The following is a 27975-nucleotide window of genomic DNA, read 5'->3' as shown; positions in this document are numbered from 1 at the left end:
CCAGCGGCGGGGGCATCCCCGCCTCCTCGCTCGCAGCGCCGGAGCCGCCGGAAACCCGGCGCTGCTGCTGCTGCTCCCCGAGAAGTTGGTGCGGAGGCGAGAGCCGCGGGGCCCGGCTCGGTGCAGCTCCGCTCGGCTTCACCCGGCTCGTCCCGTCCCGTCCCGTCCCGTCCAGGCTCGGCTCGGCTCGGCTCGGCTCGGCTCGGTTCGGCTCGGCTCGGCATGCCCACCAGCCCGGAGCCCAGCGGGGCAGCGGGGCGGCGGCGCAGCCCCTGAGCGGGCGGCGAGGAGCGACCGGCCCCGGCCCGCCATGGAGCAAGTGAGTCCGACCGGGACCGGACGGGACGGGATGGGATGGGATGGGATGGGGTGGGGTGTGCAGAGGAGCCCCTGGGGAGGGACGGGGCTGTTGGGGACCCCCGAGAGGCGACGGGAGCCCCTCGGTGCCGCTGCGCCTGGGACGGGGCGTGAGGACCGCTCCGGCCACATCCTCGATCCCGTTCCGACAGCGGGAGGCGGCGGGGCCAGAAATGGAGGCGCAGCTGATGGGGGTCCCTCTCCCCAAGCAGCGCCCCCGCTGCCTTCAGCGCTGCCCCGGGGCTGAGCATCCCGGGAGCTCTCGGGATTTAAACTTTCCAGCCGGCCGGGTGAGGCTGCCGGGCGAGCGCTGGCGCTGCCGGAGGACGAGTGCTGGCAGAGTCGGGCTTGTTCAAATGCCACGCTTGCTCAGGCCACCTTCTGCTGACTCTTGCTGGGGTGTTGTACTTCCGTACTGGAGCCGGGCCCCGGGCAGACCGCAAGCTTGGCCATGGCCACATACCTAGCAGCCTTCTCCGAGTCTGTCCTCCTCCTCCGTGTCTGCCTGGGACGGGTTTAACGCAGAGAAGGGCAGCAGTGCTTCTACACATGTGGATTTACACGTCCATGGGCTCACATCCCAGTAATCCATCCCTGTATGGATCACGACACCACAGATTTGTTAGTGAGTTGAACAGGTCGTTTTCTCCCCTTGTCTGGCCATATAATTATTCCTGCTTCCTTTCCTTAAATGAGGTTTTACTGCTCATGCACAAAGCAAGCTCCCGGTAGGGCGGTCTGCTGTGGGACTTCAGCCTCTAGTGCATGTGATGCCGGTAGCTGTGGGCTTGTTTCCCCTCTTTCCTGTTAGTTCAGCTCCCAACCTTTTGTGTCAAGAAGGAGAGCTTTCCTAAACCAACAGGGAGATGGCAAAGCAGCCCAAGTTGGTAGCAACCTAGAGTTGTTATCCACCGGCATCCACAGCAGAGAAACTGCTTCCAGCTGGCAGCCAGTGGCCAAAGGGGCTTCTCACCCACCCCACTATCCACCAACCATCTCACCATCCACTCTTCAGTAATGATAAATGAGTCCTCCAGTGCTTGCATGCTTGGGGGGGGGTGTCTGATGCCATTCCCTAAGCTTCACATGGATCTGAGCAGTTTATTCCTAGTGAGATGGTTTTGCTCTTGTGGGTCAGGGAGAAGTGGAAGGGCCAACAGCTGGGCTTGGAGGGGACATGGAAAGGGAGGAAAACAGTGGAGGTCTGCAGAGAGAGGTTGTGTCCTGGGAGGTGTCTATCAGTGCCTTGCTAGAGAGGAGTGTGTGATACAGGAGTTGCTCACTTGAAGTGAAGTGACTGTAACTGAGATGTTTCTGTGCCCTACATGTAACTTGTGAAAGCATCACTGCGATCCAACAGTTGGGTTGATTTTGTGTTGGAAAACATGGAAAGTATGTGGGCTTGTGGGCCCTTAAAGTACAGGGGGAGAGGAGAAAAAACTGCCTAACTGGCACATAAAAAGCCATCCTGTCCCCCTGATTTGTCATCTCTGCATCATCAGTCTGAAACTCATGTCTCACTTCAAATGCCATCGTGGTATAAACTGCAAAAGTGGCTCCTGCAAATTGGTTTGGGAAGTGATTCCTTTGGCATGAGCCAGTGTTGGGATAACTCAGCTCTTCCTTCATTTACACTGGCTCACTTAGCTGATGTAAGGGGTTTCTTCTCATGGATTTACACCAGCATCAGGAATGAATCCAGCCCAAGAGCACCCTGGGAAGGATATCTTGGTGTTTCTTGCGGAAGGAATAGCTGAGTAGCTGAATAACTCAGCTATACTTGAGAAAGTATAACCACAGAAACTCATCCCTTTGTGCCATGCTCTGGTTTGGGAATGGTGGGCACAATTCCCTGCTCTTGGTGCCCTTCCCTGGCCAACCTTCCTGTGCCAGTTCCAGGCAGTGGTGGCATAAAAACAGTCTGCAAAGCTGTCAGGCACCATCTCCAAGTCTCTTCTTGCTTTCATGAGAACAAACAGGTTGCATCATCTGGGCTTTCACACAGATGGCTCTGTCACATCTATCTTGTAGTGGAGACTGGAGCAGGCACCAGGCAGCTCCAGCTCAGGTGACTCCTGTGCAGTGCTGGGGACAGAGCCCTCTGCTTGTGCCTGCTGTCATCTGCTGAGCCCAGCACTCTCCACCTCATGTCACCTTCCCTCCCCTGGGCTGCTCAGCTGGGGCAGGCAGAGACTCAGAGTCACAGATCCTCCATGTGGATGCTCCAGCCAGGGGACAGGGTGAGCTGCAAAGCCACCCTGCAATGCCACGGAGGAGAGGTGATGTCCTCGGAAGGCCGGAGAGCCCATGGGGAGCAGACAGCCTCAGAGGCTGTCAGACAAGCTCTGTGCTAGCTTTGCTGCTCTGCCTTGTGTGTGAAGTGCAGCTCCAACAGAACCTGTTACTGGGACACGCTGGTTTTGCAGAGGTAGCTGTTAAGTGCTGTGTCTTCACAGCGGGTACTTTTAGTTTAAACCCAGAGGAGACAGAGTAGTTTTCACTCTGCAGAGCACCTGGAGAGGCCAGGGATAGATGTATTTGCCATGTGATTTCAGGAAGTCTTTCTGCCAGGTGGGGAAAAGGAACAGCAAGAACTCATCTGCCAAGCAAAAAAAGAACCTTTAAGGAGTAAGAACATTTTGGCAGCTCTTGGTCTGGAGTCACTTGAATAAACTCTTAGTACAGCTACATCCATGCAGAACTGCTCCGAGGGAGGTTAAAGTCTGTGCTCAACCATCTAAGAATGACATCAAAAGGGTGCTCGCTCAGGAAACCAGCAGGTCTATATTTGTGCAGCAGTTGCTGTTCGCTGAAGTCGCAGATCACAACGGAATACAACTTCCTGGCAACCTAAAAAGTCAAGTTTAAAGAACCCCCCCCCCAGAGGCCCCCTCACTTCCCGGAAAACTCCTTGGTGCTCTCTCATCCTGTATTGTGGCTGTTGCTAACACAAAGAACTGCTACAAATGGCACCAAGGATGTTGCAGGTTTCCGCCTGGGTTTCTTTTAGGTGATACATGATTTATTTAAGTGTCTTGCTCCCAGTCTGCTCCTGAGCCTACCTGCAAAGCCAAGCCTCTTAGCAGGGATCAGAATAAACGTGGATGCATGGGGTATTTAATGTGGTTTTCCTCCTTTTACGGGTGTGAGCTCCCTCTTTGGAGCAAGCAAAGCTGCTGTCCAAGGGTGTGTTCGTTGGGAATCTAGTGCATGGGAAGAGATTTGTTAGCAAGGCTCTCCTCCCAGTTCTTGGAGCTCATTTGACAGACTTGCTCTGTCCTGGCCATGGGAGCATCCAGCTCTGACTCCTTTCCATGCATGTGGGATTTCCTCATGTTATGAAACTTGATGTCTGAGCTCCAGCCAGTCCAGTTTGTTTTGTTTGGGGCTTTTTTCCTATACGAAAAGGTTTCATTCAGCAGCCAGTGAGGGCTGTTTGGGGATGGTTGGTGTGCTGGCTTTCTGCAGCAGGATTTGCTGCTGTTATAGACGGGGACATGGAGGAAACCAAGTCTGAAGAGTCAGTGGGTTTCCTGGGAGGAGGCTGGAGGGTTTGGGGTTGGCCTCTCCTTACAAGTAGCAAGGTTGGCGAGGTGTTTGTGTAAGGGGATTTGGCTCAGCCTTGCTCGAGGGAAAGAGGCTTATTGAGGGTCTGTGGGGTGTTGGGAGCAGCAGGGTGCTCCAAGGGAGGGGAAATGGGGATCCTGCCTTTGCAAAGGCTCTTCCAGTGCGCTGGGGAGGAGGAAAACTCAGCTTTCGCCAAGTCTGCTGATGAAGGCAGTCAGTTAATCAGCCCCCGCTCCCGGCTTAGGTTTCCTGTCTCTGTTTGATGTGAATATTGATATTGGACATTTCTGATGTTTTTCAAAGCAGGGAAGTTATCCATCTTCTGGTTTTTACCAGGCCTGGAAAGGCAGCAGCCTCCCAGCGCAGGATGCTGGGGCTCCCCATGCTGCTGCAGACAGGCGAGAGCAGGCTGGGACAAACAGCAAGGACCTAAAGGCAGGGCAGTTAAAACCACCCCTCTCTTGGTGTTGCCTTCTCTGCTGGTCCTTCCCTCTGCTTGCAAACCACACAGGAGCGTTCTGGGAATGTTTTAGTGTGGCTCTGATGAAATCCTGGCTCTCATGATATTTAAGGTCCCTTCCAACCCAAACCATTTTATGCCATGGATTTGCCCATGGGATTTGGTTTGGAGGCATTTTCCAAACATAGAGACCTAGAGGAGACTTTTACAGAAGTGGCTGTGGGCTAAAATATGAGTGATGCTGCTGATGCCAGCAGGATCCATCCCACTGGGATTCATCAGAGAGTTGGAGGAGCAAAGTGGAGAGGAAGGTGCTAGTTTTCAAGGCGCACTTGGTACATGGTTGAGCAGGGAGTACCTGCACAGAGAGCAGAGCAGAGCCACTGGGGAAGCAGAGGAGCATGGTGGTCTTGCTGCCATCTCAACAGTGTCTCTCAGGGTAGCCTGAGTCCATCCTCACTCCCTGATCCTATGGGATCTGCTTGAGTTTTCCTCTGGAAGATGCCAGTGTTTTCCCTAGTGATGTGGTGGGGAGGGACCACATTTGGTGAGCGCTGAGGTCTTCTCTGGACAGGCTTTCTGAGGACCCTGATTAAATGGATGGAAAGTGCTTTTGCTCTAATTCCTTCTCCTCTCTGTCCTTGCAGGATACAAAGGAGGAAGTCTCAGAGAAACCAAAGCCTGCTCCAACGGCAGAGAAATATGGCTGGATTAAGAAAAGCAGCGGGGGGCTCCTGGGATTATGGAAGGATCGTTACATCCAGCTACGGAAAACACAGCTCGTGGTCTATGAGGACGAGGTACGGTCACAGCTGAAGGTCTTGAGCAGGGGCAGCACCAGGCCCCTGGTGAAACACATTCCTGCGTTTTTCACTCTTCTCTCCAGCTCATTCCTTTCAAAAGGGCTTCTCCAGTTCTCTCCAGGAAGGGTAAATGCTATAAAGAAGAGACAGCAGCTGCATTTTAGGGTATATTATGTATTATAAATACTTTAGCCAGTAAATATTTTGACAGTTCCATTGCCAAAGAAAAATAATGGGGGCAGGACATCCTGTGAGAAGGCAAAGGGAGTGAAGCTTGGGGCGGAAGCAGGACATGTGCTCTGTGGTTTTGGAGTTGAAAGGATAAAAGTGGACTGTAGCAGGCTGACTCCCCACCTGCTGCTTGAGGGAATGGCAGGCAACCCTGCAGCTGTTTGGCACCCTTCAAGCAGCTCAAATTGTTGCTAGCCAGGCTCATCAGAGTCTCTGATGGATGCAGGGTGAGATTGTGAGTGCTTGCTGTCCTTCTTAAGCAGAGACACGGTCTGGATTTGGCTCATCTTTTCCTTTTACTTAAGCCAGTACTGAGCGAAGAACCCCTGGGAGACTTGTCCTGGACTTCCCTAGATAAATTGCATGCCTTAAGTTCATGGCCTCATTTAGAGCTGTTTCCAATCAAATGAGAAATAAAAGCCAAGCCAAATATGTCCTGCATCTTCATGCTAGAAGAATGAAAAATGCAGGGCTGGTCCTGCTGGGCTGCAATGGGAGCTCTTCCCTTGGCTCCTGGGTTAGAAGGGGCTTCTGCAAGAGCAGAGTTTGCCCCAGAGTTAGAAATTACAGTGCAGAGCACAAGCTACAACCATCTGGGATATGGGGTGGGTCAGACTAAGCCCTGCTGGTATATGGTGGCTGGCAGTTTGTGTGTGCATCAGGATGGAGGAGGATTTCTCACTGCGTGGTCAGCACAAGGGCCGCGTGTCTGTGTGGTGTCTGACACAAGGGGATCTGGGTCATTCGTGGGTATCAAGATGATATAAAACCAGAGTAATGTGAAGCTTTGTGTGCAGTTTGTCAAGGGAAGAAGAATGGGGAAATGTTTCAGCAGCTGCATTGCTGTGATGGTTTCAGGACCAGGACTGACAGTGAGGTTGGTTCTCTTTTCTAAAAAACACACTATTGCCTAATAAAGGTTTGTTAAAAACAGTTTGGGTTAAAGGGTGTTGCCTCCTCCCTTACACTGAACCCTCCTGCTCTTCCCAAATCCCAACGCTTTCTGGAGGCGTTTGTTCTTAGTTGTGAAATGGCAGGAAGAGTGCAAGAACAATGAAATGAGAAGTCACTGTCAGGTGATGAGCAGCTTGGAAGCAGGGAAAGGGTTTCTCTTGCACAGAGAGCTGCAGCCTGGTCCTGCAAACCACTGGTGCTCTGCAGACTGCTTCCCAGTGCCCCAGATACCTGTTGACTCCAGCTGAAGCTTCAGGAACTCAGAGATTCAAATTCTATCATCATGACGTAGGGTTTTTTAAAGGGCATGCCTTTAAAAACAAGATATATGGAGGCTTTCGTTACCACAAGGGGAAAGGAGGCTTTTAAAGTAAGATTAATTTTCACAGATGTTCAGAAGAAGGAAAAATCTCCGTCATTTAAAGGGTTATTTTATTATCTAAACAAGGAAAATGGCATTTGTAACAACCAGACAGAACGTTTTCTGGTAGCCTGCGGATTGTGGTAACATCCTGTAATAAATTGCATCTGTAAGCTACAGTAGCTACAAGGTCCCATTATTGTAAATAAGGGATCATGTTAATATCTATAGGCTATTAAACTGGCTTACAGTGAAGTCAAATGGCTAAGAGAGGAAATTGCTACAAAATTATCTGGTAGCACAATAGGATAGCATGTGATTGTGCAGACTTACTACAGGGGAACTAGAGGAAATAGCAATTTTCTGCTCTCAGGAGGGGTCCCGTTGCTACAGAATTGAGGCAGTTCATCTTTATGACTGTATTTATCTTCCTTTAATGTGAGTTAGGGCAGTGTTGCTGTCTTCATCTTACAATTGGGGAACTAAGTTTTTGAGATGAGAAGGGCCAGTGTCAAAGGAGAGTCTGTGGTGCAGTGTGGGTTTTCTTTCTGGAGCTCAAGCTGCCATTTTTCCTGCTGGACCTTTTCCACATACCTTTGTGGAACCTGAAAGCTGGCTTTGTGTGACCCTGGAAACAGACACAGCATCCCAGACCATCCTCAGGCTGAAATGGTTTAAACTGGCATTGCTCAGTGCTTGCTGAATTGGAGCCCTAGAAAAAGAAAGGAGATAAAGCTTCAGGCAATACGAATACAAGCATCTTCCCATGTGCATCCTAGAGTTAGACCTAGGTGGGTTAAACGGGAGGGAGGTCAGCTTCCACGTGGGAGGGCAGGTTCAGAGGCTGAGTAGTTCAGCTGCTCTGAGCCCATCAGATTTCCAGGAACTGAGATAATGACTTGGACACGCTGTGCTTTTATGGGTCCCTCATCTTGGAGCCCTTCACGTGTTGAGGCCCTTCATGAAGAGGTGCTAACATTGCCTTCAACAGTTGTTTCTAATGCAGGCACATTTCTCTATGTAACTGAATGAGGCTGGCTGCACTTGTAGCTGAGGTTTGTGTGTGCAAAACAAGAGCAGTGGGGATGGCCAACACAAGATGCAGGCAGTAATGTACCGTGTTAGCAGAAAGTACAGTCTGAGCAGAACACAAGTACTGTATTTATCCTCATCAACAACAATCGCCTGGAATGTGCTCCTGACCTGTCCTGCGAGAGTGTTTTCCATATTACATTTGTTAGTGAGGCTTTGGGTTTGGTTTATGAAGGAGAATTGCAAATGGCTATTGTATTACCAGGAGCAGATGGGGGTGAAAGTCACCCCACCTGGCTTCAGGTTTCTTTCAGCGGATGTGAAATGAAGGGAGATGCATTTCTTTGTTATCTGCTGTGCCTCCATCTGCAGCACCCTACTTCTGCACCTTCACATGAGTGAAGGCTCAGTTAAGCTTCATTAGGGACTGTAGTGATAGGACAAGGGGTAATGGGTTAAAACTTAAACAGGGGAAGTTTAGATTTGATATAAGGAGGAAATTCTTTCCTGTTAGGGTGCTGAGGCACTGGAATGGGTTGCCCAGGGAGGTTGTGAATGCTCCATCCCTGGCAGTGTTCAAGGCTAGGCTGGACGAGGCCTTGGGTAATATGGTTTAGAGCGAGGTGTCCCTGCCCATGGCAGAGGGGTTGGAACTTGATGATCTTAAGGTCCTTTCCAACCCTAACTACTCTATGATTCTATGATTCTATATTACGTACCCCAGTGGCAGGAAAAGAGCCGTCAGTGCGAACACTTACAGCTCTGGCGTGCTCACATCCTCAGAAGCTGCTCAGGAGTCTCTGGGAAGGCAGGATGCGTGCAGCAGGCCCACGCAGAACCAAGCAGGTTATTTTCTAAAGGGTATTTTTTCTCTTCTTGTTTCTGCATATTCTTGCCAGAATCAAAATCAAACCTTACAAGCTCCAGCGAGCAGGGGAAGAACAGGCAATCCTGTGCAGAGAGACTACACAGATCAGAATCATCACTCCATAGATCAGAGAGCATCAGTCTTGGGTTTGGAGGTTTCCCCCCCTAAACAGTGGTTTATATTTAGGTTTTAGAGTTGGGCTTTTTGTTGTTTTGGGGATTTTTTTAAAGTGCATTCTTTGACAGGTTAAAACCCTACTAGACAAAGAGTCTTCTAGAGACCAGAGGACGCACTCTGCATTTAACAGTCATGCCGTTAACATCTGTATTTTGCCCCTGGTAAAAGCAATACATACCCGAAAGTGATCTGTTAAAACACTTTGAGCTCCTTGGACAGAGAAGTAAATTATTATTTCAGGCAGTCTAGACACTGTGCACTGAGCAGAGGGTCACAGCCTATGAATGTGGGTCACTGAGGAGGCCTTTGCTGGAAATTATACTTCATATAAATACAAGTGTCAGTGAGTCTTTACCCCCCTTTTTATCAGCTTCTCATTAAGGCAGCTGTTTGCCTAGTGTGGTTCTTTGGTTGATGCTCTACTGTTTTTAGGTGTTTGGTATTTTCCTTCTTAAGGGCCAAGCCTACAGACAGATACATGTTAAGTCGCAGCATCTGCTCCGTGAATAGATAAAGGAATTGGGTTTCTTCATTAAATCACTAATGCAGGGGTTTCTGTAGCAGGATTTTAAGTGTCTTACTGATTGTCCCTTACAGCAAGCACAGAAGCAGTTTAAAAAGCAAGCCCTAAAGTCTGTAAAGGAAAAGAGAAAGGTGGTCTGAAGGGAATTCCCTGCCTCGATCAGGTGAGGGACAACCTGGGAGCTGTGTGCTGCAGGGAGGTGCGACCACTGAGTAAGAACACAACATCTGTGGCTCAGGATGGCATAAAAGGATTGTTTTAATTTCTCTGGGACAATAGAGACCAAATGGAGCAGGAGCTTGTCCAGAACATGTGTCTAACACCCCTGTGTTGGAACAGGACCCTGGAAGCAACCTTGTCTCTGTGATGCTGAGTATCCTCCTGGTCCCAGGAGGTTGAAGGGCACCTGGAGATCTGCAGCAGGGTTGGGTCTTTCAGTCTTTCTCTTAGTGGTGCAGGACAAACATAAAGGATCTCTTTGTGACCCAGGTAGGGTCACATAGAGGGGATGGCTGCTTGCCAAGGGTAAAACAGAGACAAAAGCCCCATTCTGGTGCTCCCTGAACTCAGATGCTTTTGCTTTGCCTCAGACATGGAGTTTTCTTCTTTCCCTGGCTGCTTTCTTCCCTGCCCTCCCTAAAGAGGATAACTTGAGAAGTTCAGGTCTCTGAGATGAAGGAGCTCAGCAAACTTTCACGTCGGGGCTGGTAACCGCACCGGCCGTGCAGCAGTGCTGTAATGTGGGCGGTCGTGCACCAAAGGCCAGGATGAGATCACCCATCCCCGAGGCATGTATTCCTGACCTCACCCTTCTCTGTCATTTGTTGGCCGCTGAGGGGTTATTATTTCCATCCCGGTCCTTTTGCAGTGACACTGCGACAGCAGGATTGCAGCAGGAGCCTTGTGCCTTCAAAGGGCTCGGTATCGTCAGCAGGATTTTATCTGTTGGGTTTTAGGTTTGGGCAGGATTAAGCTGCTCCTCCTCATATGTGTTCTCCTGGTTCTCTGGTCACGTTCACCTACTCAGTGTTAAATGAAATAAACAGTAATGTCATTAAAATAATAAACCTAAATTAGACCCAGACATCCCTCAGTGGCTCTGAACTCGCTCTGCATTCCGACATCGGCTCCGCCGGGCCCCCATCCCCAGATAGGAGCAGGGTTAAAACAAACTAAACACAGCCTGAGCTCTGCACAGTGACTTAAATGTCAGGCGGTAAAGGGAGGAAATTCCCTGCAGCCCACTTCCCTCTGAACTCCCCATTCCCTGCCTCCAGCCACGCAGCAGCTTCCTGGCTGCAATACATTTCCTCATCCCACACCCCCTTCTCTGCTACAGGAATTGCTAAATACAAACTCAGACGGGTATGAGGAGCTGCCTTGGGAGCAGAGCCTGGGCTGGGGATGGTCACGGTCAATGGTTTTAATTCAGGATGGTAATGGTGGTTCATGAGGTGTGCTGGCTGGAGCAAGAACTGCTCTGTGATTCTCACTGCTTATTTGTCTAATGGTTAGCAAAAGGGAGCTTCAGTCTCTTCTGGGCTACTGAGACATGAAGAACACTGTGCTGTGTTACGCTGTGATTCCTATTACGGATGGTTCTGTGCAGCTGAACTGAGCCACGCACCATGTGTGGAATTTTAGTTATGTTACTGGGAGAAAGGAGCCAAGAGGCGGAGATACACTCCATCAGTGCAGATACACCAGAGATAAACATACCCCACTGAGACACTGGCCCTGCAGTTTTGCTGGCTGTATGGGACTGTATTTCCAGTCTTACGCACTTTGACAGCTCAAAGCGTGGCTGCAAGAGGAGGGTGTCCCAGTTGCACGTGGCTTCTGCTGACCTTTTTGATGTGAGGACCAGCCTGCTCTAGCTCCGTGGTAGCAGGGCTCCCCTCTTATCTTCACTATGCCTCTGGCATCCTAGGGGGCTGCCTGGACCGTGGTGATGCTTGTGTCATCTTCCCTGTGGAAAAACAGAGTAACATCTCCTGTGTTCACTGTAGGGAGAAAGTAGTTTCACTTTTGGCTGCAGATCCCAACAGAGATGGCAGGAGGTGGTGTTACTGTCCACAACATGTTATTTGCTTGGCCACTGTGGACCTCTAGCTGCAAATTGTCCTGTAGCTTAAAGACTAGGGTGTTTCCTTAGTGAGATGCCAGCCTGATTTATGGGGGCTTGCTGTCTGCATGCAGGTTATTTTTAAGGCAGAAGTGCTTTTAGACAGATGCAAAGGGAAGACATGCAGAGTTTGATGGTATATGATTGATTTCAATGGCTTCTATTCATAATGTTTCATTCCCTCTCTGCAGGATGAGCAGAAGTGCATAGAAACAGTGGAACTGGAGAGTTATGACAAGTGCCAGGAGCTGCGAGCGCTACTCAAAAGGAAAAACCGTTTCATTTTGATCCGCTCCCCGGGTAAGAAGGTAGGATTGCCTTTCTCATCACCTCCAGTCTGCTCACTCCAACTGAGTTCCCAGGCAGCTGCACCCAGAGCAGATGAAAGACTGAGATTTGGCTCTTTGGCACCTGGGAGAAATGACTGTTGAATGGTGTACAGCGTGTAAGGAGGAACGCTGCTGTCTTGTAGGCTTTCTTGTTTCCTCTTGATGTTTCTCCTGCCTTATCATGTCACTCCTCCAGTACTCCCTGAGCATTGCAGAAGGACCATTCCTTATGTTTCCCCTGTGTTCCGGGCAAGGAAGTATCCCTGTCCCAGCTGTAGATGCTGCAGCTTTGCCCAAGTTTCAGTGAAATCAACGATCTTGATCCATGTAAGGAGACTGCTCCTGGAGTCGGAGCCATTGATCTGAGAAACTTCAGTGCAAAGCTACTTGTAGCCAAACAGTTCCTAGGAGAAAAGATTTATTTTGCAGAGTTCATGAAACTCTACATCTTTATCATCCTGCACAGCCTCTGGTTAGATCCAGAACCTTACAACCAGGCTGGTGTTGCAAAGAAGCTATACATCCATCTGAGCCCTGACTGCATGCAAGGGCACGCTTGCCTTACTTCCTATGTAGGTTGATCATCACTACACATCTTTGGATGTTCTCCTTAGTTCCTATTTACATGCTATCCATTTCAGCACCTTTGTGGGCTAGGATGCTTCTGTTGTTGCTTTGAGGCATCACACTTTGACTTACTTCTAATTGCAGTGTGATATTATTGGCCTAAGAGATCTTCCTAAATCTTCCCATGTAAATCTGAGAGGTTGAGAGGGACAAAATATACTCCTTTCCATAAGAAAGTGAACAGGCAAAAATATCACCATGCCTGTATTCCCCCATCTCCAGTTTGTTTAAATAAATGGAGATTGTTTAGTCTTTATTGTCACTGTTGCTTATTCTTTCACTCCAGCCACTTAGTGTTTATTCCCATAGTAAGACCTCATCTGAGTTCAGAGCTTCATTGTGCTAAACTTCACTCAGAACAACAAAACAAGACTGCCCTGCCCCAAAACACTACAGGGACCAGAGTGGGGTGGAGAGAAAAGGTGAATGATTGTTTTGCAATGAAGGAGAAAACCAGTATTAAGCACCATGCACCACAGTGATGGAAAAGTGCACCCTGAGCTCCTGCTCAGCACCCAGTCGTGGGGCAGAGTCTCCCCAGTCTGAGCTGAGGTTTAGTGTTTGTTTTGTAACTTGATTCATCAGAAATCATGTCATTTTCCATCAGAAGTGGCTAACCCCGGCAGGCTTGGTGTGTTTGCTAGGGGGTGGCACCATAACTCCTAGTGCACACCTATTCCTGGGGAGAGGAATAGAAGCTCAGTGCTCAGAGATGGGTGGCACAGTAGGAATTATTGTCATCTGCAAGTATGTTACTTACAAGAGTGTAATAGCTGTGTATGTCTGCACTGCTACATGAATCAGCAGAGCGTATGAGACCCGTTCCTAAACCTTTCATTTCTTGCTAGGAGAAACATAAGCCCAAACTGTGCCTTGAAAGGGTAACTTCATCCCTTTGCCATGCTGGCAAGTGTACGGCTCCTCTGTTCTGCGTGCCACTGATTAAATGGAGATCTAGATAGAGGCTACTCTTTATAAAGCTCTTTTGGTGAAAGGAACGGCTTTTATAAATGAAAAGTTCCCTGTTTGCAGCTCCCCTCCCACCCTCCTTTTGGCTGGGAATCTGGTGAGGGTGTTGACACACAACATACTTTGGCAGATGTTCGAACAGGCTTCAATTAGGAGGCCAATGTACACAACTGTCCTTCTTCTGTTTTGAAATCGCAGCTGTGGCGATATATATCAGCTAAACATTCTCCATTTGGGAGGCTTGCTGCCATCCTCAGTTGAAAATCACCCTGTGAGCTGGCTGGCCAAGCCCTGCCAGACCTTGTTAGGGCTTTTTTTGCCCCCTCTCCTGAGCAGAATGCTGAGAAATGCAGAAATCCAATGAGTCTGTGGGACTTACGAACAAGCTAGGAAAGGTCATTTCCATTTCACTGTGCAAACAGGAGTTTCCCTCTTGGATACAGGGAGACCAGTTTAGCTGTAAGGAAATCCCAGTTTAAATATTGGATGGGATGTTCTTGAAGAGCAGAGATGAATTGCTCAGTTAAAACTACTCGGCAACTGAAGTTGCACCCAAATAAATAAGTTGCCTTGCTAAACACTAGTCTTCGATGGATGTACCCCAGATTCTGCTTGCCCTGTTCACAAGGATGACATTTTTGTGAAGCTGTGACAATATAAGCATGTCACACGCCTGCACTGGTATGGAACTGAAAGCAAGCACTGCTCCCTGAGCTCCAGCAAAGGAAGCTGGCAGTGTGCAAAAGACCCGTTCTGCTTAGAAATCTCAAATGCTTCATTCTGCCCACAGCAATTAAATGAAAGCTGTCGGATGCAGAGAGCTGAACCTGTAAGAAAGAGCAGCAGCCTTGGCCTGAAGACTTGAAAACGTACTCATGATGCAGAAAGCAGTGGAAATCATGCTTGGTGTAAACTGCCTAGAGACTACAGAGATTAGCACAAGTCTGGTATTCAATGGGTCTGGAAACCTTCAGGTCCAGGGGGAGGTCTTAAGAGTGGGAACAAGGAGGGTGGTAGTAAGGAAAAGAGTCCAGGAGCAAGCGCTGCAGCTCCCCATGCATCCCTTCTTAGTGTGGCCAGACACAAACTCCACACCTGCAGCCAGAGGTGGAAACCTCTAGTGATTGTTTTTCCCTTAGTCAACATTTGGAGGTACCTGCAGCTGCCTTCAGGAGGGGTCCAGCCTGGAAGCTGCAGTAGATCACACTGAGGCATGTTTGCCCTGCTCATGGAGGAGGCTGCTCTTGGGGTCTCACAGTTTGGCAGAGATGCTGTGTTAGTCCCAGGGATGATGGAGCTCTTGGGTCAGCTGCAGAAAACCACAAGAATCCCTTAACTGACAGTCCCTTGGCTTCCACTTTTCCCTCCAGGATCTAACCTGAAGTCACGTAGAAGAAGGCAGGAGATGACCTCACATCTGGCAGATAGACTCTGGTGCACTCTTGGGTAGTTTAAGGTGTTACCAACCCAGCTCTGCTCTGGCTCCTGCTGGAAGTGACCATCCTGTACCAAAAGCCAGCAGATGGGAACTCCCCACACCTAAACCTGCAGCTCACAAGCAGTTCACAGCCCAGCCCCACTGAATTGAAGCCAACACCAGGCTTTGCACTGAATTAGCTGAGGAGCAAACACAGGATTCTGTCCCCCACCATGACCACAGATCAGCACCATCTAACAGAATTACTCAGCGAAGAGCTAGTGTTGGTAAAGATCTTGAACTGCAGCTATTCAGCTCTCCAGAGCTTGTCTGTTAAATCATTAGGTACCAGCACAACAGAATGCCCACAGTAACAGTTCTCTTTCCTGGAAGGCAGAGTCAGCATAGCTGTAAGATGCCACTGCTTGAGGAGACTGATGTCTTCAAGAAAGCATGGAGCAGCTGGGGAGGCTGTGCTCGCTGCTGTCACGGACAGTGACCCCTGTCTGAGCCTCTTGTTGCATGACATTAAGCCAGTGATTCAGCACGAGCTGACTGGCCGTGCTGTGCTCTGGGTTAACTGACAGTAAATTGCGTGGTCTGTATTCATGGCTTACAATGGTCACTATCACATTAGCTTTAGCCATGACAGCTTTTCCTGGCACACCAAGCTGTTGTTTAAGGCATGACTCAGTCTCAGCTGGCTTAGCAAGGAGAGGAAATGTGTTACCCTGCCTTCCGCCCTCTTGTAGTGGTGTCACTGACTCTCTACTTTAAATTGCTGCTGGAGAACAGACCCTGCTTACTGTTTTGTGGGGAGTATCCACCTTCAGGTGCATCCCCCATTATCTGCAAATACCCAAATGAGTAAAAATACAGACAAGATAAATGTGTTCATTCCTTGTTGGTGGAGGACCTAGGGATCTCAGATTAGTGTACCCAGTGGCAGGCAGGACTGAGAACTCCTCCAGCTCCTCCTGCCTCTGTTCTGCAGCTCTCTGCTGTATAGAAAGCTTCCACTCTGCTTCGGGTTAGTCTCCTCTTCCCAGTGCCATGGCTGAAAATGTGAGTCACAGATGAATGCAGACAGACAAGGGACTGCAAGGTAACAAAGAGACTGGCTGGTAGCATCCCGAGCACCAGCCTCAGAGCCCCAGCAGCCTGACTGCTGCTTGCTATCTGTTGGTATTCTAAAAAGGAGAGAAGTTTTCAAGCCCAGATAGCTCAACATACTGGGAGGAAGCTGCTGTGAGCCTTGAGGCCGCTTCCCCTTTCTGACACAGCCCCAGGGACTTGTGCAAGCAGGGAGTGAAGTGGTGGCACTGTCTTCACTGCCCCACTGCAGAGAGCAGGGTCCCACACAGGGTGCTGCCTGTCCTCCCTCACCAAGTCCTTTGGGAAACTTCCTGCATCTTCCTGCTGCTGCCTTGGGAGCATCTTCCCATGAGTCCCTTTGCCTCACTAGCTGTTGTGTTTGGTGGCCGCATCAGTAGGTCTGTGTTATGCTGTGGGGCAGAGGCTTGCATGCCAAAGGGACATCTCAGCTTCTCATTAAAGACAGACCATCCCCCGAGGCTTCCCTCTGTCTGGCCGCAGGGCTGCTGACACCAGCGCTTAGTCACACTCTCAGAAGCTTTATTCGGGAGAATGAGGCACAAAGTGGCATTGGAAGTGGAAGCTTGAAGTGAGGCAGGAATCCTTCCCTCGAACAACATGTACAGAGATTTCTAAATGCTGGTGCAGGCTGCCAGGTCTTTGCCAGGCAGTGCAGCAGCTCAGCTGCTCACAAGTAGAGCTTTCTAATAAGCTTTTATAATCAGAAAGCTTTGGGGCAAAATTGTTTCCAAACAAAAAGGGTTTTTAAGCACACATCAAAACAGGCCTGCCTGAACTAAAACAAAACCTGGCTGTCGCTCTGTTTTGGAGCCTTGCCTTCCCTTAGGTTCCCTGGTTAGTGTGGCCCTTCTGCACCCCAGACAAAGGGCTCTTTCTCCAGAGGGCTCTGGTTCAGGCCCTAACCTCTCCTCTGAGCTCTCAGGAAGACATGTGGTCCCGTCACCTTCTGTGCAAACTAATTGAGTAAATAATCTCCCCAAATTGCTTCTTAACTCCCTGCTTGCCGTGCTGGGTGTGAGGGTCTGGCACTTTGTTGCTGCGATGTGTAAATGTAAAACTATGGCAATGAAGAGAGGAATAGATGCAGAAGGGAAGGGCAGTGGGTTTCTAGCTGAATAGCAGGAGTGCTGTAAGGAGATCAGGCTTTAGTTCTGCAGAATTTCTGATGGCACCTTCAGAAGTTGCTGAGACCCCAAACAGTTGCTGCTTTGTTGTGCCATAGCGAAACAAGGAGCTGCTAAAAGCATTCGACTGTCAGTCACTATTAGCTTTGTCCCTTCATTTTAGATAGCCCCTGGTTTACAGAGACACTGCTGTGATTTCAGAATGTGGGGCCTCATTTACAAGAAGGCTGGGACTACAGCTGCTTTGGAAGGCAACGGGGAGAGTGCAGAATACCTATAGGATGTTAAACACCCAAAAAACCTATTCCAAATGAGACCCCACTAGTCTAGGTTTTGAATGACCCTCTCTGTAACTCACTTCCCCACCTGCAAGAGGCAGATAATTTCAGTTGCTCTGAAAAGTTAATCTGTCAAGCCCCCAGATACTGTAGTGATAAACAGCAAAGAAAAGACTGTCAGGGGAATCAGTAATTCTGTTTTCAGGGCAGAGTGTGATCAATAAGACATATTGAGCCATGAAGATAGAACACACAATGGGATAGCTCAGTAAGACGTGCTGCCCCTGTCATTAGGGATAGTGCTAGGAGGAACATGCACTGCAGGCTGAGTTAGGACTGTCCAGCAGTGCTGGGATTATCTCATTTGCAAGTGCTTGATTTTGCAACTTTGATGATGTTCTTTAGGAAAAGAGTATTTCCATGCTCCTGTGTGGTGTGGATTAGGGCAGCACATGGAGCTATTTGGATCCAAGCTGGCTGTAGAGCCACCTGTAATGTGACGATGATATTTCTCTCACCTGAAGCGTATGCTGGGGCAAAGCTACATAATGTGGTGAGGTGCTTGGAGAACACAGCAGTGAAATAAATAACACCCTACTATTGTTCCTGCTGTGGTCAAGAATTGATCCCAAACACTGAGCAAAGCCATGGGACTGCCCTGGGGGAAGGGGAGAGCTGGCTGGAGGACAGGCTACACCATCACCCCATTGCTCCCTCCTCACCTGTGTCCCATGCTGCTTGCCAGCTCCCTCTAGTATGGCCAACTCTTTGCTTCCTCTTGGGACAGCTGTTCAAACCCCAGAGTGTGTATGTCTGTAGCATTTACTGCTGAATTTCTTTGCAAAGAGAAAAAGATATGGTGAAGATTTTCACTTACATTGCCCTTACGTTTCATCATGTCCATGCTCAGCTGAATTGGGGGTCCTGCAGCCAAGGTCAGAGCCCCAGATTCCTGTATCAGTTCTGTTCTGCAGAACTACAGAAACAGGGAAGCAGGCAGAGCCTGTTGCACACAGCCTTCCCGTTGCTTGCAGCCTGTGAGGGATGGAGATAAAGTACTTTAGTGCATCTGAACCAACACAAAATGCCTTGGACTTTCAATCTGACTCTATACACAGTGTGACCATACAACTTGCTGCTGTTCTAAGAGCTATTCTGAGTGTTTTGCAGAGGAAGAAACTCTTGTTTTCTTACTACTTTAGTTACTAGCTGCAGAAATAAAACTACAGCAACAAGCTGTTGAGCATAACAAAGTCCTGTTCATGGGAACTATGAAGTGAAGCACTTGCCAAAGCACAAAGGAATCTGTAGTTTAAACATAGGCTGGAGCTGGCTGTTATAGAGAAGCTGAAGTGAGAACAGAGAGCTGCCTCTCTGGTCCTGACAGACACCAATTGTCTCTCTGCTCTTGCAGGTTCATGATATCAAATTTCAAGCTCCAACTTTGGAAGAAAAGGAATCGTGGATAAAAGCTCTTAATGAAGGGATCAATAGAGGCAAAAACAAAGTATTTGATGAGGTAAGAGAAACGGTTTTCAAACAACTCCTCTATTTCTGTGTCAGTCCTGATCCACTGTTTTAGCCAAAAGCAGAACTTGCCCAAGCCCCCGTGCTCCCTGTCCTTCCAGCCATGGTCAAAGAAAGGAGAAAGATGGTATTCAAGGAAGGCCAGGTTCTTCCCCATAGGCTAGGGAGCTCTTAGCCACTTCAGTTCCCAGCTCAAGAAGGCAGGACATGTACAGAGCCATTTGCACCCTCCTACATCTTGCTGCCCTTCTCTCTGTCCTGGCCAGGGTTAGGTGCAGGGAGGCAGGGACAGCTGAGTAGATGGTGTGCTACAGGCATGGCCTGTGCTGCTAAGAGCTAACATCTCTCAGGAGGCCGATGGCACACAAGAGCTCACCAAAGTCAGTGGGAGATGGTCTGGGGGCTTCAGTGGGTTTGGGATCAGCGAGTGCATGGAAGTTCTCTTCCAATGGAAGTGGCTGGTGCAGGAAGCAGCTGCAGTGCTGAGCTGTGTAAAGCTGGGGCTGCACCCTGGAGAGACTCATCTTCCCCATGCTGCCATGATCCTTAGCACCAAGCAGCCTGGAAATGGAGGTATTTGATTAGGACATAGCCCAGTCCTGAATACTGGAAAACTCTGAAGTGACTCAGTCCACCAGCTATTCAGCCTGGAGAGAAGTCTGCTGGAAAGTTACTCCATGGCCCTGGCCAAACCTGCCTGCCTCTCAGCTGGCCCCAGCATACCTGTGCTCCCAAATCCTCCTCCCATCCTGCTGCACAGAGGGAGGGATGAAAATTGCACTGAGCAGCCTTGCCCTGCTCCCTGTTAGCTTGTAAATCAGCCCTCAACTAAAGCAGAGGAGCAGCATCTAGTCTGCAGTTGGTTCAGTACTGAAAGGAAGTGCACAAACCACCATCACGGGAATGGCACAAGAAGGAGCAGGCAGCATAACGAGGGAAGAAAGCAATTAGCAAGATCTGTTTAGCAAAGGAAACCAAAGAGTGAGCAAGAGCTTTGAGAAAAGGGCTAAGCACTGCAGATATGGTGCTAGAGACGTAAACTCTGAGAGCTTGGGTTCTGCTTTCATTCAGCAGAGGGCAAAAGCAGGAGGAGAGGCTTCTTTTTAGCCTAGGCAAATGGCACTCAGCTGATGGTGGGATGTAGTGGTTCCTTGGACCAAGTGGGAAACAGCTTGTGGAATTAAAGGGACCAGCAGCAGCCTGAGCAGACAAACCCCAGCAGCAGAGAGCTCAGCAGCCAGGTCTGCTGCCATGTTTCAGTGGATGGAAGATATGATGTGCTGTAATGCAGCACCTGGAGGGGCCCAGCTCGTGCCTCTCCAGTGGGCAGCAAGCTCTGCACACACCCTCAGCACCATGGCAAGGTGAAATCTCAGGTCACCTCCCTGCCACAGCCTGGGGTTATCCTCCTTATGGGGACCTGGGTTCTCAGAGGGAGCCAGCCTCTAATTCTCATTCATTCCAATACGGATCAAACCCCAGATTTAAAGCACAAGCTAATGGGTCAAGCTCTCAGCTGGCTTGGATTAGCTGTTCTCCTCTGAAAGACCAATAAACCCACTCTGCCATATCAGCTAGGGATTGGGATCCGTTTTTCCTTTTAAATCCTTATTTCACCCTGGCCAGCTTCCTGATTGTACAAAGACCAGCAAACCAAGGACACAGTGATGTTTCACCATCCCCACTCACTGCTGCTGCACCTCTGTATGGAGGAGACTCCAGCCTTCCTCCATCACAGGGTGGCTGGGTGGTCACAGAGCCAGCACAGAGAAATACCTGCCAGGGGCTGAGACCTCCCTCCCCACGTGTGTGAGGCAGTGGATTTCTCATCTGATTCCAGGAAATAGATTTGTTAATTCAGCTAGAGTTGCAATTAATCCAGGTCACTGCTCACACCTTCTCTTCAGCATCCTGCCGTCATTAGAGCTGTAGAAGGGAAGGTCTGTAACGAAGCACTGCTGGTGCAGTTCACAGTCAGGTCACGGTTATTAATGAGCTTTCACCTCTAAGATGGCAACAGCAATTTCAGTGCTGGGCTCTGCCACAGGCAGGAGCTGGGCCAAGCCTGGGCTGCAGTGAGGACAACAATGCTGCCTTGTGTCCTTCCTACCGTGCTCCTAAGGTAGAGGGGAGGTTTTCCATGGCAAACCTCTGAAGGCTGGGTGCTTTGCTTCGGAGTGTCTGTTAGATAAACACAGCTCTGTACAGAACAGATGCCTTAAATATCCATCATGTATGTGCAGGGCTTTGCAGGCAGGCTGCATAAGGTCTGAGGGAAAGACTGGGGGGGTGAAAGTCATCCAAATGCTGCATCCCTTCATGTGTGACAGTGAGACCTTCATAGACATATCTTGAGAAATTAATGACCCTCTTCTTTCTTTCTTTCCCTTCCCTTCTCCCTTCTAAAGGTGAAAGTAGATGAGAGTCTTTCCTTGGACCATGTAACTCGGGACAGAGTAAAAATGACCCAAGGACGCAGGCCACCCACGAGAAGCCACCTAAAGGAGGTAAGTGCATCCCCATGGCATGACCCATCTCCCCAGCTGGGATCACCAAGAACTGCTCCTTCCACATAGCTACAAAAGCCCAGGGAAAACCCCTTTGGCACAGACAGCCTGGAAGAAGCTGGCAGGGAAACAGCTTCCCCCAGGAAAGCCTGCGCCAGGACCTCTCTGAGGAAGCCTCAGGTTCCCATAGGCTGTAGCTGCTGCAACGTGTTATGACATATTTAGCTTTCCATAACTCACGAGCTGCTTGACCATCTGGGGAGAGCCATTATAGTGTCACTGCAATCAGAAGGAAACGAAGCTTCTAGATTTATTTTCTATGAAGCGATGGTTTTGTAGCCACGGTGGTGTAAAGGCAGAAGAACTGCACGCTCTGTGGGGAGAAGCTGTATTTTTTATTAAGCTAACTGGAAAAAGCAGACAAGCTTTCAAGCTTACAAGCCCTTTTGTTAGGTGTGAAACAGAATACATTATTCTCCCAGGCAGTTTTATGGGCTTACCTGTCTACTCGTAACTGATGTTCTGGATCTGTCACTTAGGAAAAGAAGCAAAACCACCACAAAATAAACCTACAGTTCCTTTCCATGGGAGAGGTTCTTACTAGTGTTTGAATCCTGTGATTTATGGTGAAGTTGCTACAGACAGATAGATATTGTAGCAGAGCATTAATCTCAACCAAGTTTCTTCAGACTTCCACGGCTCTGACTTATGTGTCTGTACAGCACTCAGGACCCTCGTGCAGAAAATGAGATGCCCCGAGACTTTTCACTTTGCATAGAAATGGAGGGAGAATGTCTCTGCTGGAGACACGCATGGGAATGAATCATAGATTCCCATCCACTCCCCCAGAAAACCGCAGAAGAAAACATGACAAAAGTCACAGCAGCGATGAAGTGTGGATTCTCTGTTGCCTAATATGGGTTGGGTAAGGTAGGAAGCCCTTCCCTAAGCATCAAAAAGATCTCTCAGTGCTCAGCTCACTGTTTTCACAAGATACCTCCAAGGTTAATACCTGTAAGACCTCTCACCTTCAGCTAAATTCAGGGGAAACTGGCTTTACGAATTCAGAAGCAGGAATGAGGGGAAAGGGAGAGGATAGAGCCTGCAGAAAGATGTGTATCACAGCTGCTGGCTGCAGTGTCATGAAGGAAATGGGATGAACGATGCTTTTCAGTGTCAAAGCAGACCAGGTGAGGATGGGTCAGGGCCAAGCTGCCAGGATGCAGCTCGTCTCCATCCCTCTAATGGGCTGGAAAGGTAAAGAGAGACTGTAACTAAACTCTGTGCACTGCAGGAGTCTGGCCTTGGCTGCAGCTACACCTTGGTGTGGTTTTGGGTTCCCTCACACAGGAACTGTCACTGTATTTTTCCCTCTTGGGGAGCTTACATGCTGCAACATCTTTACTAAGTCCATCCTTTTTAGGACCTCCCTTTGGTAGAGTGACTTGCACACAGCCTGTGGTTTGAAGGAGGTTTAGCCAGCTGAGGCTTGGCCCTGTTAAGACAGGGATGACATCAGGTTGGAAGAAGCAAGCAGAAGACAATGGTATTACAACAGTATCCCTGGCCAAATGATCTAAAGATCAGCTTGGTTTGTATGTTCAAGTTAAAATATGACAGTCCCTAAAGCAGAAAGCAGGTGTGCTTTGGGTAGGCACGTTGTAAATGATGGGGGTAGAGGGAGCCAGCACCAACAGAAGAACACAGAAATAGTGTGGAACAGGCTTTGAGACATTGTTCTCAGTTTCAACAGATTAAACAGGGTGGATGCGTGAAGCAGCAGCCCCTTGCCTGCCATGCTGGTTGTGGGGTTCTGGCACTTTTAAGTTAAAGGATGGAACACAGGATTGGTGATGGGGCAGATACTGAGACAGCTCTCTTGTGTATTTCAGGCTGCCAAGTCTACATCAGATGGCATCCTCCGGTTAGATCTGGATATAGTAGACAATGGACCACCAAACTTTGCTTCCGCTATCAGTGAAGATGACAATGAGCCACCTCAGAAAGAGACTCCAAAGCCACCTATGCCACCTACAAAACCCACTGGCACAAAGGAAAACCAAGATGCAGAGAACAATGTTCCTGACCAGGAGCATAAAAAGCCTCTGTCTCCTCCACTGCCTCCAGATAAGAAGCTTAAGGAAAGCATAATATCAAAGGACAATGTAGATGGCAAGCAAGAGGACTCTGTAAGCCCAGAGGAGAATGTGGAAGGATCCCAAGCAACAAGTGAGGAGAACAGAGAGAACCTCACTGAGGTCAGCAATAGGGGCATAGCAAAAGCTCTGATTCCTCTTCCTAAGAGCATACCAGACAAGCTAAAAGTAGCTTGGGACCAACCAGTCTCTGAGCCTAAAACCACAGAAGGTTTACAGTCATCAGCAGACAGTAGTGAAGACAACCTTGCTGAGATTGCTGCTGGAGATGTTGCAAAGCCTCCTGTCCCTCCTAAGGTTCTGTCGGAAAAAATGCTAGCCACAATGAACTCCAGCCATGGAGACCTGGAATCTGGGGGCTGGGAAGAGCAGGAGCCTGGCAGCTCCAAGCCCCCAGTAAATGGGATTGCAGACAGTGATGTAGCAGAGCTTGCATCCCCAGCACTTGAAACTGAAGAAGGAAATGGGAGAACCGCTGCCGAGAAAGAACAGCAAACTTCAGCAGAAGAGACAGAGACTTCCTTAGCTACAGAAGCACACCATGAGAGTGTAAAAGCAGCTGTTGAGAAGAAAGAGTCTGTAGAAAGCACTTCGTGTCTCAAACTTCGCAGTTCTTCTCTGGGAGACTTGCTGTCTGATTCCAAAACTACACAGAGAGCACATCCAGGCCCAGCTTTCCCGAAGGATTCCCATCAATGCTTAGCTAAAATGGAGGAGAAAGTGGCTAACGAAAGGGAAAAGGCAGAAAAGCTTCTGCAGAAGGTTTTACGTGAAGGGTTGGAACAGGCCCAGGAGGGGAACGGACCCCCAGTGATGGCAGAGACATTGCTCAACGAGGCCGTAGAACAGCTTCGGCAAGCTACCCAGGTTTTGCAAGAAATTAAAGGTCTGGGAGAACTGAAAAAAGAAGCAACACAGAAACAGAAAGAAAAGCAAAAGGATCGAGTGACTCTCTACAGGAGAAGTGCGCCCTGACATCCTCTTCAAAGAGATTTCTTTCTCCAAAACAAAGCTACACATTTGCCATTTATGATTTGTACCGCTGCTAGGCCAGTGTTTAAAAGGTGGAGTTTTGCTGTGCACACACCATGTGTATGGGACAGGATTGAGCTTTCAGTTACAGCCTCTTTCTCTCTTTCTTCATGTTGTACATACCAGCGTGGGTCTAATCCTGTTAGCGCAGCAGAAGGTTACAGGACATTGAACAGTTGCAGAAATGTGAATGCTCTTTAAGGACTCTGTCTAAAGTCCTTTCAATGGATCAGGCCTTAAGAATTCCTGGTAATCAAAGCCAGGTGCTTGAAAGGAGCAGAATGGCTATTCCAGCAAAAGCCCCTGTCTGTCTGTATTTACCAGGTTACACTGGCACCCATCTGGTTTTCCCAGTTCAGTAATTCAAGGATAGATGTAGTCAGTGTTTGTTCACTTGCTGGCGAGGTTTCCCAGCCCACCTGGCCCAGTGACATCCAGGAATGTAAAGATAAATGGTTTCATCTTCTCCAAAGATACTTCTAAAACCACATCCACAGTTAAAAAGTGACCTCACACAGAGGCAAACAGCACTGGCCAATTCCTGACTATGAGTAGTGTCCTCAGATCTGGAGCAGCTGTGTGAAGGAAGGCTCTTCTGAGCCTGGCTCTGCAGAGCTCTAGGTGAGCGAAGCACTGTGTGAGTGAATGCAAGTCTCAATGCATCATTGCCAGGCATGTATTAATTGTTCCTGTTTCATTAATAGGGAACTTGAGGCAAAGAGATTACAGTTGGCCTTTGAAGGAGTGTCTTGTAGCAGCACCACATGTTTATTATTGAAGACCATTCCTATCTGATAACTCTGAATCCCCTCATCATTATTGGGAACAATGAGCTAGGCATTTGGAGAGCTTGTGTCCAGGAGATTCCCAGGAGCTTCCTAAGAGAGCTGCCATTAAGAAGCTTTAGGGATATGTGTTCCCTTAGCTGTAGGCTTGCTTTCTGTGGTGTCTTGGGATGTTAACTGACAGGAGCATGCAACATAAGGCAGCGGGTCTGGATGCGATCCCTCTTCCTATTTAATATGCCTCTACCTGCTATATCCTGGCTAGCCTAAGAGCCATGGCTTGGCACAGAATTGGAATACATGGAGGGAAAGGCATTTTGTGCACACAACTTTGGGGCTGGTCCCAGTGGTTTAAGTGTATTAAAAATAGCAATGCATTGCTACAGAAGGGTCTGAGGAAGGCATTGCAGAATTCCCACTGCTTCCTGCCCAACTGCTGAAAGCAACCACAGTGCCCCTGGTCTTTAGTGATTACAGCTGTGATAAAATCATGTCTTTGCACCACTGTTGTATGCTGTACCTGAGCTGGGTCCCCTCCCCTATTCTTTATAGTTGCTTTGAGGAGAATCATATGACAGCCCAAAGAGCTTCTCCCTTGTTTGAGTCAGACTCTGGAAGCATGGAAAAAGGTGATCTTCCCAGTGTGGTTTTTAAGGAATGACACACATCACCTAAGCTCTTCTCTCATTTGCCAGCACTGCCCTCTTAGCTCACCCATTTCTTTTTCTTCTTTCTTATATAATATCCCAGGTTGCACAAGGCTGCAGTGGGCTGCAAACACCCTCCTATAGCAGCAGCCCAGTAAAGCTTCATCCAAGCCTTTTCCTAGGGTAGGCAGTGGGCACTTCAGGCCTGAGCACAGAAATGTTGCCTTTGGGCTTCCAAATATCCTGGTTTCATCACCCAGTGCCAGGCACACAGGTAGTGACTAGAACTGATGCTTCTGCCTCTTGAACTAGCTTTGGTTTCAGTGGTCTTTCCCCCTCCCAGGTCAGCCATAGATAGTGCATGGGAATTCATTTGTTACTCTGTCACATGGGAATTTCTACACAGCCAAACACTCAGGGCTCAGGTGCCAAAAAGCTTTGCTTTGAGACAAAAAGTTCCTACATCCTAAGCCCACTTCCAGGCTCACAGCTTGGAGCAAACTCTGGATCTGTGTCATTTGCTGCTGTAGATTCAATGTGAACCACGGATCGTCTTCACCTTTCCAGACATAGTTAGGACAAGGGCTAATAACACAGACAACGTTCAGTGCCTATCTGCTATCTACATGTATTTTTCTGCATGTGCACTTTTGTTAACCGATCACTGTGTGGTATGAGTGTGAGCTGTCAGAACCTGGTGTGCACTGGAAGTCAAAGGGCATCAGCTTCAGAGAGCAGGCAGGCTTTGCAAGATGCAGTGCTGTAAAAAGAGATAAATTTGATGGGGAACAAACCGGTTCACACTAACAGGAATATACACAAACCAGGGCAAACTGCGGGTACAGTTCATATCCCAAAGCTGAAGCCAGTCCTAAACTCCAGGATGAGTAGATCAAAGCCTGGAACTGAAAACCGAGAATGAGAACAGGTTATGGCATAGCTCAATCCCCTAAATTATACACAAATGCTTTTGCTGTCATGGGTGTTTCCTTGTGGCAGTGTGTTCTGTGGATACTCATTTGGCAAAGTGCTGATGAAAATACCCGGATATCCCTATCTGTTACAGCCAAACTTAGAGGATGTGCTTGTATTTACTGTATATTTTTATATTATACCAAATATTCCAATGAATAAATGTCTGACATTTTAATGAATACTCATCAGTAAGAATCTTAACAGATAAAACCCCCTGTATCTGTTAGGAAATGGGCAAGTTAAATCACTTTACAAGCTACAGCTAGTTACTGTAATTGCTGTACTAACAGAACTTACTAGATTTGTATTATGTCTTGTAAATAGGTATAACTTAAGTGGAATCTCGGTAGCACCCAGTAACTCTACTGCTGAAAATGCTATATTAGAGACTTTTTGCTTTTAACTATTTTTTCTAATAGGGTTAGGAGTTTCATCCTAAGATGTCTAGCCCAGATGTAAGCCGGATTCACCTGGATTTTGCAGGAAAAAACCCATCATGTTGCTTCTGCACTTTTCCCACTTGTTCTTCATATTCTGATTATCAGGCAGGCCCTGCCTAGGGCTGGAGAGTGGGTTCTGCTGCAACTGCCCACTGTTTTTACATGCTGCTCTGAAAATGGCAGTGCTGGGCACCTCTGACCTTACACAGCTACTCCCATCTTCAGTGTACATCCTGCCACCATGCACTTTTCTTTTAAATCTTCCTTTAATCTTCCATTTCAACTTCCATCTAATTCTGGCTGCACTAAGGCTGGGGTTCTGTGCCCGAAACCCCTCTGGGCATGGAGCACTGGGCTGGGGTTCTGTGCCTGAAACCCCTCTGGGCATGGAGCACTGGGGTGTGAGTCTGTGTTGTGTGCTGTGCCACCGGGTTATGTGTCTGTGACAGGAAGGAAGTGAGTTTGCAAGCAAGCAAGTGTGGATGTCCATGTGAAAAGCTGCTGCTGCAGCCCGTGGAAAGGCAGCACTTTGTCTTCTGCTTGTAAAGAGCTTTGAGATTTGGCAATAAAACCCCCTTTTAAATATCA

The 27975-nt window shown here is 48.7% G+C and overlaps 1 protein-coding gene and 2 long non-coding RNA genes across 4 annotated transcripts; 1 reads left to right on the top strand and 2 right to left on the bottom strand.

Annotated features, from left to right (window-relative positions):
• PLEKHO2 (pleckstrin homology domain containing O2) lies at positions 1 to 27975 on the top strand. The gene is made up of 7 exons (XM_061371220.1): positions 1 to 187; positions 223 to 319; positions 5032 to 5184; positions 11650 to 11766; positions 18733 to 18837; positions 21254 to 21352; positions 23245 to 27975. Exons 2-7 carry the CDS (start codon positions 311 to 313, stop codon positions 24481 to 24483), a joined length of 1722 nt encoding a protein of 573 aa, XP_061227204.1. The 5' UTR covers positions 1 to 187; positions 223 to 310; the 3' UTR covers positions 24484 to 27975.
• Positions 5385 to 11654, bottom strand: LOC133221950 (uncharacterized). The gene is made up of 3 exons (XR_009728123.1): positions 8524 to 11654; positions 7328 to 7445; positions 5385 to 6683 (listed from the first exon to the last, which is right to left on the bottom strand). It is a non-coding gene; the product is annotated as an uncharacterized LOC133221950 (long non-coding RNA).
• LOC133221949 (uncharacterized) lies at positions 12035 to 21231 on the bottom strand. 2 transcript variants are annotated; one of them, XR_009728121.1, is made up of 3 exons: positions 19222 to 21231; positions 18196 to 18353; positions 12035 to 12191 (listed from the first exon to the last, which is right to left on the bottom strand). It is a non-coding gene; the product is annotated as an uncharacterized LOC133221949 (long non-coding RNA). The 2 variants fall into 2 exon arrangements; XR_009728122.1 differs by lacking the exon at positions 12035 to 12191 and having other exon boundaries at positions 18039 to 18353; positions 19222 to 19406; positions 19539 to 21231.

Source organism: Neopsephotus bourkii, unplaced genomic scaffold (assembly GCF_033783945.1).
Source record: "Neopsephotus bourkii isolate Nb327-2 ecotype Australia unplaced genomic scaffold, CSIRO-AGI_Nbou_v1 NB_1572, whole genome shotgun sequence".
NCBI lineage: Eukaryota > Metazoa > Chordata > Aves > Psittaciformes > Psittacidae > Neopsephotus > Neopsephotus bourkii.
This window is presented reverse-complemented; position numbering and strand designations above follow the sequence as displayed.

Coding starts and splice junctions, on each gene's coding strand:
- PLEKHO2 (XM_061371220.1), top strand. Junction 5,185..11,649: donor TCGTGGTCTATGAGGACGAG/GTACGGTCACAG, acceptor CCCTCTCTGCAG/GATGAGCAGAAGTGCATAGA. Junction 21,353..23,244: donor CGAGAAGCCACCTAAAGGAG/GTAAGTGCATCC, acceptor TGTGTATTTCAG/GCTGCCAAGTCTACATCAGA.